Source organism: Meleagris gallopavo, chromosome 19, assembly GCF_000146605.3.
Source record: "Meleagris gallopavo isolate NT-WF06-2002-E0010 breed Aviagen turkey brand Nicholas breeding stock chromosome 19, Turkey_5.1, whole genome shotgun sequence".
In the NCBI taxonomy this organism is placed as follows: Eukaryota; Metazoa; Chordata; class Aves; order Galliformes; family Phasianidae; genus Meleagris; species Meleagris gallopavo.
The window spans coordinates 7156-18591 of record NC_015029.2 but is presented as its reverse complement, the minus strand read 5'-3'; the positions used below and the strand labels follow the sequence as shown (position 1 = coordinate 18591).

Sequence of the window (11436 nt, the reverse complement as noted above, 5' to 3'; positions counted from 1 at the left end):
CTTCCCCCGCTTCGGGTAGGGGCTCCCCCCGGCAGCAATGGAGATGCAGAAGGGGAAGGGGGGAGCGGCAGGAGGAGGAGGAGGAGGAGGCAAGTTGCTGCTCTCCACCCTTCTGGATGCCAAGGATGAGTTGGAGGAGGTAGGTGTGAAAAGGGAGAGGGGAGAGGGGGGCTGCGAGGTGGGCAGGGGGACGTGTGCTGCACCCATCCCTGCAGGGAGTGGGGTAGTGGGGAGCTGAACCAGAGCTGGGCCACAGTTTGGGCTTTTCTTCCCACAGCATCAGCTGAGAGGTTCCTGCAGGTAGGGAGGGTTTGGGGCTCCCCAGGAGCACCGGGGGCTGTCAGCAGCGCCTGGGAGGTGGGGAAGGGAGCTGGGCGCAGGGCTGTGAGGCTGTGGGTGCTGCATCTCCTCGGCCCCCCTGCAGTACTGGAGCACGTCTGGCTCGCAGGGTGATCAGCTGTGGGCCTCCAACACGGGCTGGGGTTCTGGTTTCCCCCCCCTGCATGGCTGTGCTTCTAGGAGAGCAGGATTATTTATTATGGAATGGAAAAGTGTACTTATGGCTCGTGAAGCAGAGCAGATTGAGAAAACATCACACAGGATTTCAGCTATAGGAGAAAAGCAGGGAGGTAACTGGAATGGCTGGGTCTCGAGGTCTGGAGTCGGAGTGTATTTATGTTCCTTCCGAGCACCCAGCAGTCCCAGTGTGTGCTTTGGGTCCCATCCAGCTCTGGTTGAGCCGTTCCCAGGTCGGCCCCGCGCAGCTCTGCCTGCCTGGCATGGATCTGCTGGGATTTGGGGCACAGCCAGCATCGGCTCCACCACGCAGACAGAGCCCAGGATGGAGAGGTGACCACGAGAGGCCTCCCAGCAGCTGCTCCTCCATCCTTCCTTCCCTCGAAGCAAGCCTGGTTTGATAACACGAGCTCAGCTATCAGCAATACTCCCAAGCATGGCAGCACCGTTGGATTTACCACCACGAGTTTGTTTCTCGTGTGAAGAGCTCAACGAATGCAAAAGGTGCAGGAAAACCCAGGCGTGCTCATCGTGTGTTCAAAGTCATCGGGCTGCGACGTTCAGATGGAAGCTGCTGCCTTCCCCTCCAGCAGCAGTTGGAGCTGATGGCTGTTGGGCACGTTGGTTTGGTGGAGGTGAACGGAGGGCTGGAGCTCATTGGGACGACTCGTGCTGACACGAAGACGTCCCTCCTGCTCTGCTGTGGGTTTTGGCAGAGCTTGTTGCTGCAGTGTGAGCTGTTATGGTTGCTCAGAGGTGGAAGTTCAGTTTTTCCTTGGCTTGCTTGCCCAGCAGCAGCAAGCTGGTACATCTTCTGCTTATCCGTGAGCTCTGCCCCGTCAGCCCTGGGATCAAAGACATGAATTGATGCTGAACCTCCTGCAGAGCTCTTCTGGTGGCTCTCGGCTGCATTCTCTGCCAACAAGTTGTCTTCCTTCGTGCTGGGGTTTTCCTGACTTTGTCTCTCAGCCGTTGGATCTTATTCTCCCCTCCAAATAATTCGTCTGCTTTGGAGTGGGGATTTTCATGGCTGCCCCATTGCTCTTTCTTAATGCCATAGCTGGGCCTCCAACCAAGCCTGTGTGACAGAGGCGTTATCTCTGCGTTGCTGACCAGTGCATCTTCTTTCTTATCCAACTGCTGAGCCTTTTCTCAACAAATTCTTCCCCGCAGCCCCTTTGATGTGCAGAGGAGTCCCCAAGCAGCTCCGTAATCCGAGTGTTGTGATTGCACAGCAGTAATGAGCAGATCAGACGCCGCCAGCTCCAAAGGGACTGCAGGGGATTTCTGTTCTGCTCAGGCTTTCCCTGCCCCAGAGATGAGCACAGCTGTTCCTGATGGAACGATCCCAGGAGAACCTCAGTGGGCTCTGTGCTGAAGGAGGTGTCACGCATCAGCACCTCTGGGCCCTGCAAAGGTTGTGTCTTCACCACCGAAACAGCCAAAGCCAGCAGTTGTTGCTACAGGAGAGCCGGTCTGCAAAAAGACAAAGCTGCTCTGATTGCTCTCTTGCTCTCACGTTGAGTGGGAGCTCTCGCTGTTTGCTTCCCCAGCGCCGTTACGTCGGTGCTGTCGTGACGTGCCGCGTGTTGGAGAGCCCTTCCATCATCTCGTAGGGATGCTCGTGTGGAAACATGGTCTGTTCCCGCTGCTCTGGGCCAGGAGTTGCTCAGACATCGAGCAGCGGAGATCCCTGGGGAGCTGAATGGGCTCGAGGGGCCCTGGGCTGCTCCGGCTCAGCCGTGCCATGGCTGGAGCGGCTCTGTGGCTGCTGCAGGTGGGGAGCTCAGCTCCATCCCAGCTCTGCACGCTGCCTCTTTGTCCCCTCTATCCAAACGGCACCGGTGTTGGTGTCACTGAAGAACGACCCCTTTCCTTTTTGGCTCATGGAACTCCGTCAGCAGAGTGTTTCCAAGCCAAACCTGTGCATGGAGGAGTGGTTGTGAAGCACCTCATCCCTGCTGGCTGGGAGCTGAGGGTGCTGCTGGTGCCGTGGGCTGAGCTGTGGGTTCTGAGCAGCAGCCCGTGCTCATCCCACGCGCTGCTGACGGTGCTTTGCTGTGTTTCAGAGGCTGGAGAGGTGTGTGGGCATCGTGACTTCGCTGACCAACGGGCTGTCAGAGCGAGAGGCCAACGATGCCCTCAATGCACACGTAAGTGTCATCTCCCCCAGAGGGGTGAAATACAGCCTGGAAGGAATCATTCAGGCTGTGCTGTGGATTTGTCAGCTGTCAGCAAGCACAGAGAGCAGAGGGGCATTGAGAGGGAACGGAACCTGCCGTGTTCTCCCTGTCCTTAAACCTGTCTGGGAGCAATTAACAGCTAAAAGGCAAAACATTGCATGGTTTTGATCCTCGTCTAGGATTGTATCTGGGAGGCAATTCCTTGCTGAGAGCTGAGCGTCCACCAGTGTGTGAGCGCTGCGGGGCTCACGTGCTCCCGGTGTTTGCATTTCTGATGTATTTTTGTACTCCTGCACTGCTCAGCTTTTTCTTGGCCTCCAAACAGGCCGAGTGCAGACCACTGGAAAGGGCAGGTTTGGTCCTTCAGCTGAAGGATGGAGCATTTATTTCTATCCCCGCGTGGTCTTAAAATACTCGCCAGCACGCTGCAGATGTTACCCTATAAGGAGAGCTGTTGTGTTACATCCCAGCAGCTCTCAGATATTTTAGATGTGTTTTTTTTCTCCCCAGAACACCTTGGGTTCTTGGAATGAGTGGCACAAAATTGCCTTTCCTTAATGGGAAGAGGGTTGGCGAGTCAGGCTGGGCACACGGAGCTCTGCGCGGCCGGGCAGGTTGTGGAATCTCCTCCAAGAGGAGGCTCAGAGCTGCAGTGCTGAGCGTTGGTGTGCACTGTTCTGTTTGCAAAGCATCCTGAAAAAAGCCCCAAATCTGCCTGCGCTGCGAGCTTTGCACCAGCGCTACCATCACCAAGGCGTGCGAACCTCAGGGAGGTGTTTGCTGTCCCAATCTGCCATTCCCTTTCATTGCCTCGAGATGAGCTTCCCTCTCCGTTTGCCTTCCTGACCGTCCCCTAACACTGCCTGCTCACTGTCAGCGCTCTTCTCTTTCAGATATGCAAAGGAGCCTCCCAACACGAGGAGATCTGCCTGGGGCTTTTCACTCTGGTCCTGACCGAACCCACTCAGGCACAGAAGGTAAAGGCGTGCACCCATCGCTGTGCACAGTGTTGATGCAGGAGGGATTTTGCCTTCCAAGCAGCAGCAGGCACAGCCCAGCACACCGTGTTTATACACATGTTTATAAGAGCAGCACAACAACTTTGGGCCGTTCTGCTTTGGTTCCATCCCCGCGGCGCAGGCGATTCAAGAGCTGCTGGGAGGAAAGCTGGCTGCCACCAGGGAGGGGCGGTTGGGTCCTTTCACAGCCCCAGGATTAATTCATTTTCGTTGTGGGAGGAGAGTACAGGGGCTTCAAGAAGCTGGAGAGCCCTTCCCAGCCTCTGGAGGCTCGGCAGGGATCTGTGTGTTATAGGCTGGCTGTAGATGCCTCCAGAAATAATGGGGCTCTGGAGGAGAGGCATTCAATTCCTGGAGAAAATTGCGTCTTAGCTGTTGGCCTCTATTAATTTTGCAGAGCAGATTTAATTTCTAAGCAACCCTTTTTTTTTTTTTTTTTTAACGCTGCTGCAAAGTGTGGTTTTTAAAAGTGCTGTTAGCCATCCCCGTGAAGATGAACGCTGTGTGTTCTGAGCATCCCAGCTGCGGGTTCGGCGCTGCAAACAGAGGGAGCTGGAAGTGATGCTGTGCTGCAGGAAAGAGGGCTCTGTGCAGCTGAGGGGGTCTCAGAGCCCTCCTGGAGGGGCTGTGTGTGGTGGGGGTACCCAGGGGTCCTGGTTTGGGTGCTTTGCAGTGAGCAGGCGTGGTGCAGGATTGAAGGGATTGAAGGCACTGGCTGTGTTGTGTTGTTAGGGATGCACAGCCCCGGGGCTGCGCTGGACTCAGGGTGGTGACTCATTCCCTATTCTCTTTTGATTTAATCACTGCTGTGAGGGCAGAGCTCTCCCCACTGAAGCAGCAGATCCAGATTAGCTCTGGCTGTCCTGGCACTGAGGTCCTTGTCCCAGAAATCGCATCTTACAAGGAAATCACACCTCTCCTGGGAGCCTCGAGGCTCAGCTGCTGGCAGTGCTGGTGCAGGCTGGGTTGCTCCATCTCCTTCAAACCTTCTCAAATCTGTTGGCAGAGTCCCTGCTGCCCTCCAGTCCCGTTCTGCCTCACGGCCTGACTGTGAGGTGTTGGCCACGTGAACCCCAAGGGGCTGAATTGGGACGCATCCTTCCTCCCGAGAAGCGTGGGAGCCAAAGAGCAGCTCTTATTGCTGAGCCACGGGATGGTTCCCCTCCTCCACGTGGAAGAAAATGTTCTCCTCTCCTCCAGGACACAGTGGAGCTCAGCTGGAAAGGAACACTCAGAGCCCAGGAGCTGAGCGTGGGAGCGCAGGACTTGCAGGGCAGGTGCTTTGCTGTGCTGGCAGCGAGTCTGGTGAGCTGTGGCATTTAATCTGCCTGGCAATCACACTGCAAGGGGCCGAGTGGAGCCTCTGCAGTGCCTTCCCCTCTGTAATTTCCTTTGGCAAGGGGACAGGCAGCCCAGCTGCGTGTGACCAAGCCGGCAGGGGGACATAACCTGCTGCCTGCAGCCGTGACAGTGCAACGTGGCTGCTCCCATTGCCCTTGTCAGGTCAGATCCTGGGAGCACAGTGCTTTTCTTAGGGGATAATTGGGTCTGCCAGTCCACTGGGCTCTGCTGTCAGCTCTCAGTGTCGCCTGCTTGGTGTCCAGACAGCGTGGCCAGGGGCCAGCAGTGTTTTTCTGCTAGATTTTGGGGGTGAATTTCTCCTTGCTTTGCTCCCTTGCTCACAAAGAGGGGTTGACACACACCTGGCTGATAGAGCATCTTGTAGGGTGTGTGAGAGAGCACTGCAATGAGTGCTGGGTGGGCAGAGCAGGGGCTCAGCACAGCCCTGTGTGTCTGCAGGACCATTCCCACCTCTGTCCAGGAGCATCAGAGCCACACAGGTGGTGTGGAAGCAGCGTTGCTGTGGACCAAGCATAACCTCACCAGCAGGAATAGCAAAAGAAAAAAGGATATTTGAGATGGCTGTGTTGAACAGGAGAGCACTTCTGTGCTTGCTGGTGGGGCACCTCTCTCCTTCTGCCCCATAGTGGCTCTTAAACCCTCTGCTGTATGAGCGGGGCCGGAGCAGAGCGCCGTGGGGCCGAGCTGCAGCTCTCCCTTCCCGTATCACTGCCTTGACACTCCAGCAGGGAGAGATTAACTGTGCTAAACGCATCCAGCTGTGAGCAGGGACACTTGACCGCCTTCAAATATCAAAGTGACAGCAGCTGATGTGTCAGGGCTGCCTCCTCTGCCTGGCACTTCTCCCTTTAATTAACGCTCAGTGCAGAGCCGCGCTGCAGCCCGGCTCTCACATCTCCTCCTGCCCTCGGTTGGGGTCCTTTCCCTGCTCTGTGTCTGTTTTATTTCCCACCTCCCTCATTTAAAGCTCACCTTCATCACTTATTCCTTCCTGTTAATTAAGCATCCCCGTGTGAGCAGCAGCTCCGATCTGCCCAGAATGGGGAGAAGGCGATGGGTTGCTCACAGCTTTGGCAATAACCAAAGAATTCAGGTTTCTCCCCCTCATCCCTCAGTGCTGAGCCCTGAAGGTTTCCTCCAAACCTTTCTATGGATTATCACAACCATCCTCGTGCCGGGGGCTGCGGTGGGGATCCAATTTGGTTTGGTTTGTTTGTTTGAAATTTGTTTAAACAAATTTGCTGCATGAAACAGGGAGGGAGAAAAGCGGAGCGCAGGAAACCTCATCAGAGGGATCTTCTGAGGCCTCATTAACTCCTCCAAAGGAGGATGCGGAGACCAGACCTCTGCTCTCTGGAATATCATGACATTTACCAGCACAAATTAACGTTCGTGCAGAGCTACTTAGCAAATTACTTCCTAATCATCCTCCACCCCCCGCTGTCCTGACCAGAGGAGGAAGGGAGAGCCGGCACCTTTGCTCTCTGGCCTGGCTGCTGCTCATCGTGGATGAACTGTTTGTTAATTGATCCTTCCTGGCGGACCCCTGTCTGCCTTTCCTCTCTGTTCTCAGTCCCTCCAGAGCTGCAGCTGGGATGGAGAGATGGTTGTGAGCCTCCCAGTGGTGTCTGCTCTGCCATGGGCAGCCTCTGGCTCCTGGGCTGACTGCAGCCACCCTGACAGCTCTGCTGGCTCAGCCCCAGGATGTGGATTCAGGTCATCCCCTGGAGCCCGCCTGCCTTGGTGTCCCTTCCCCGAGATGTTTTATTTGCTGTTATCTAATCAGGTTTTGATAAAAATCATTGCATGTTTTTCATTACGGCCCTTCCCCTGCTACAGTGCTACCGGGACCTGGCCCTGGTGAGCAGAGATGGAATGAACATCGTCCTCAACAAGATCAACCAGATCCTCATGGAGAAGTACCTGAAGCTGCAGGATACCTGTCGCACCCAGGTGAGGGGGGCTGCCAAGCTGGCAGAGAGTGAGGAGGGAGCATTGGAGCTGGGGGGGGAGGAAGGGGGTCGTGGACCCACCTGGAAGGGATGTGCTAAGGGGGGGAGGGAGGATGGTACCGCATCCCCACTGCTGTCGTGGGAGGGTCCACCCACCCCACATCCCTTTCTGCTTCTGCCCAGCTGGTGTGGCTGCTGAGGGAGCTGGTGAAGAGCGGCGTGCTCGGCGCCGACGGCGTCTGCATGACCTTCATGAAGCAGATTGCAGGTGAGCTCAGCCACCCCAAACAATGGGGTTACGCATTGCATGCCCTGCTCAGAGCAGCCAAGAACAGAGATGGAGCCCTGAGAGTCATTTGGTCCCGACATCCTCCACGAGGAGTGAGTCAGAGAGAGAGCCAGGAGCTTTCTGGCAAGAGCTGGAAGCTGCCAGGAAACGCATTGGTTCCTGTTGCTGCCAGCTTTCACCTCGCCACGCTGCACGAGGGCACCGGGATCATCCTCAGCGCCTGCTGTGAGCCACGTGGGGTGGCACGAGCAATATCAGTGCTCAGAGGTGCAGGAGAGCTGACAGAACCCCTCCGGGGAGCTGGGGTTGCCCGTGGGGTCCTGCTGTAAGCACTGTGCACACACACGCACGCCTTTCCGGCTTTGCAGGAACGGTGCCTCTTCCGTGTTCCCTGTTCAGCCCCGCTGCTGACGTCCAGGCTGCAGGAATTTGTGTCCCACCATCAAACCTGACGCTGTGCTTTTCGTTGCGGGGCTGGAAAATTGCCTTGTCTGCTTTTCAGGGGAGGAAGGAGGGGAGGGAGCCCTGAGCGCCAGCCAAGCTGTGCCGGCCTCGTTGTCGCAGTGCAAACAGAGCGTTCCACAAACTGCTGCTGAAGGCATCCCTTGTTTCCTTGCTCACACCTCCCCCCCGTGCAGGGCCCCTTCTGACCTGGAAGGGTGCCACTGTCCCCTGCTTTATGATGCTTTAATTGTTATGATCCCATTGTTTTGGCTGTGCTGTGCAGCTGGAGTTCCTCCGCTCCTCGTGTCGCCGCAGCTCCGGGCATTGCCCCACTCGTGGCCTTTGCTGGGGATGTCAGGCATTCCCTGCAGCTGCTGTGTCCCTTTGTAAGCTCAGCAGTTGGGAATCTCATCGAATTTCACCCCTTTTTGGCTTCTTTGCCTTCCAGAAAAGAGAGTTACCCATCCCTCACTCCATTTTGCAGAAGTGCAGTTGTAGCAAAGAGCCCTTTGATCCCCTCCCAGCAGCTGGTGTGCTGTGCTTACACCTGCGGGTGTGCAGGGCCAGGCAGATTCCTCACTTAGCTTTGACCGCAGGGCAATTTGACCTAACGAGCTTTTCTCTCCTGTCATCCTTTTCCTCTGCAGGGGGGGACGTGACAGCAAAGAACATTTGGCTGGCAGAGAACGTCCTGGAGATCCTGACGGAGCAGAGGTACCGGTGGGACGGGGCAGGTGGGAGCTTTCCTGCTGTGCTGAGTGCAGGATGGCGGCACTGGATGCAGTGATGGTGCAAACAGGAGCGTGCCAATGGGGTTTCCTATGCAGAAGCCCCCCTGTGTCCCCTCCCTGTGTCCCCAGCCGTGTTTCCAAGCTGTGGTGTGCAGTGTTTCCAAGCTGTGGTGTGCATTTCTAGCTCTCCAAACCCTCTCGCTGTGGGATTGTCCTCAAGTCTTTCCATTAACCAGCCAACCTCAGGGGCTGCGTTGCACAAGGTTTGAAGCTGCCCTGCGCTGACGGTGCACGCGTGGCTCAGAGCTGATCCCAGGAATATTTTTCCTCCTGAGCATCCCCAGCCTGCGGGGGAGGTGTTCCTTTTGGGGGGGAGTAGGACAGAGTTAATTGCCCAAAAAGCTTCCTGTGTATAAACAGCTTCTGCCTCGCTGGGGCTGCAACTTCGATTTGTTGGGGGTTGGCCAGCTGGGAAGCGTTGTCCTGTGGGCTCAGCGTTGTCCTTTGTTGGCAAAGCAGCCGCTAATTGGCGATAAGCTGCGGCAGTCCTTGCTTGTAAATAGCTTTTCACCGAGGGCTGTCGGTAAGAGCAGCGATTCTCTTATTGCTGTGGTGAACTAGCAGGTGGTTAAAGCATTTCTTTGGCCCTGGGAACAGCTGTGAGTGCCACCTACTGCCTCTGTGTGCAGGAGGCAGCACCGTGCAGAGACTCTGCGAGAGGGAGAGACCCCCACTCTGTCCTGGGCTCGTCCCATTTCTGCTCTTCTTTAGCACTTCTGGACTCCCCCTGTGCTGAGCTCAGCTCCTCTGTCCCATCTGAGCCTCTCACCGTGCACTGCTGCCCACCTGCACTTTGCATAGAGCATCTCCACCCTGAGCACGGCGCAGCTCTTCCATTGCAAACCAGCGGATGCAGCCGTCCTGAGCACAGGAGGAGCAGCTCTGGCCACATCTGCCTTCAGCTCTGCAGGAGAGCTGAGGGAAATCCGAGCGTGGCTGCTGGAGGAGTTTGTCAGAGGAGCAGATGGGAGAGGAGAAGCTTTGGCTGCTGATGAAGGCGCTGCTGTGTGTCGGTGCAGCGGCTCGGAAGCAGCACAAGGAGAGAGCTGAGGGTTGGGAAGGAGCCCGGGGTGCAACCTGCAGCTCATTGCCGGGATTTCTGCACTTTGATTAGGAGGAGAACCAGAGCTTTAATTAAAGCCACACGGGTGAAGGTCTGATTCCACATTCGGAGCATTGAGTGCTTGCTTTAATTAAAACCAGGCCCAACAAAGCTGCCTCTCCGCAGCCCCACGGCGCTCGGCTGCTGATGGCAGCGCTTCCCCAAGGGCTGCGTTTTTCTGCCTCCAAATCAATGGGTCCCGGGGGTGTGGGCAGCCCCCCCCGATCCTTTTGGACATTTTTATTTATTTTCTGCACAGCTCACAGTGGGAGAAGGGGGGAGTGCTGACCCCACACCTCACCGGGATCTCTTAATTACTGCCGCATCCTCCCTGGACGTAACCTTTGCGCAGTGCCCAGCTCACTAATTAACAGCTGCCAGCACCCAGCGAGGAGCTTTCCCAGGTTCCCCCCGGTGATTTAGGGCTGCTGACCCGTCTGTCCCCCAGGCCGTGGCTCTTCAGGTGGCAGCAGCATTCGGGCAGGCTGTGATTTAGGGAGATGCCGAGGGCCATCAATCAGCGGAGGCAGCGCGCCGGCCTGGCCCGTTCCTGGCACCCGGCGCCAACAGCCAGGCTGACTGGGTCGGTTTTATGGACGGAGAGGATTTATTGTTGCAGGCAGATAAGGGAGAGCAGAGAAGGCGGCACACCCAGCGGGGCGGCTGAGAAACAAATCCAGCCCCAGCACCGCTCACTGCCCTCCTGGGTGGAAAAGCAGAGCGGATGCATCCCCCTCCTTCTTGCACTTCTCCCCACTGTCTGACCCCCAGCGTGGCTCTTTCTCCCCATTCTACCCTCCTGCCTTTTCCATCTGGCTGCGCTTTGCCTCCTGCCCCTCTGGCTGCTTTCTGGTTGCAGCGTGGGGCAGCAGCACCTCCATGGGAGCATATGGGGACCAATGATGGGCAAAGCTGCTCTCGTGGCAGGCTGTGCATTGAGACCGCAGCTGTTTGCAGAGCTGCTCCCCGTGTTTGCTCCCCAGCTGGCTGTTAGGAGCGCTCTGATTGCTGTGGCAGAGGCCCCGGGGATGCAAAGGGGACGATCAGAGCGTGGCCCTGCACTGCTCCTCTCCTTCAGGCCCTTCTTGTTGTGGTGTTCTCTAAGTCGTGGCTGAAAATGGGGTGTTTTTGTTGTTTTGTTTTTTTTTTTTGCACTTCCTTTGCAGGGAATGGGTACTGAAGAGCAGCATCCTGATAGCCATGGCTGTGTACACCTACCTGAGGCTCATCGTGGACCACCACGGCACGGCTCCGCTGCAGGCGCTGCGCCAGAAGGAGGTGGATTTCTGCATCTCCCTCCTCCGGGAACGGGTGAGCAGAGCAGGGCCCTCCATGTTCACACTGCGTTCCTCCAGCAGCGCTGGTGGAGGCTGTGTTGCTTCCTTATGGTCTCCCCAAGCGCGCAGGCAGCTCGTGGTTCATCCCCACCAAGGCTGAGCTCCCGCTCTGTGTCCCCGTGTCCTCACCCCATCCTTTGCCACGGCGCTGCCCACCCTCCCCCTCCTCCCTCCGGGTTGAGAGGGACCGATGTCACAACCCCCAGCTTCAGAGACTGGCTGAGATCCTGGAGAGAAAATGTCAGATTTATGGGCTGATTGTTTGCTTTACAAGAGAGGGAACATTTTAAAATAGCTGCTGACCTTCCCGCCTGTCAGCCTGCCTCTCCCAACCTGCGGGCTTCAAAGAGGGGCACTGTGCCAGGGGTAGGGGTGGAAGTCTTGTGCACAGGATGAATCATCTGCCACCAGCCTCAGCCTGAAGGACTGCGTGTTCCTCTT

At 56.8% G+C, this 11436-nt stretch overlaps 1 protein-coding gene across 2 annotated transcripts; it reads left to right on the top strand.

Moving 5' to 3' along the window:
• The first annotated feature begins 6 nt into the window (after positions 1 to 6).
• LOC104913639 (integrator complex subunit 3-like) lies at positions 7 to 11110 on the top strand. 2 transcript variants are annotated; one of them, XM_010720660.2, is made up of 7 exons: positions 7 to 139; positions 2586 to 2669; positions 3593 to 3676; positions 6920 to 7033; positions 7216 to 7300; positions 8413 to 8479; positions 10825 to 11110. In XM_010720660.2, exons 1-7 carry the CDS (start codon positions 38 to 40, stop codon positions 11093 to 11095), a joined length of 807 nt encoding a protein of 268 aa, XP_010718962.1. In that variant the 5' UTR covers positions 7 to 37; the 3' UTR covers positions 11096 to 11110. The 2 variants fall into 2 exon arrangements, with proteins under 2 accessions (XP_010718962.1, XP_019476854.1); XM_019621309.2 differs by lacking the exon at positions 10825 to 11110 and adding an exon at positions 9186 to 10128.
• Positions 11111 to 11436: the final 326 nt, after the last annotated feature.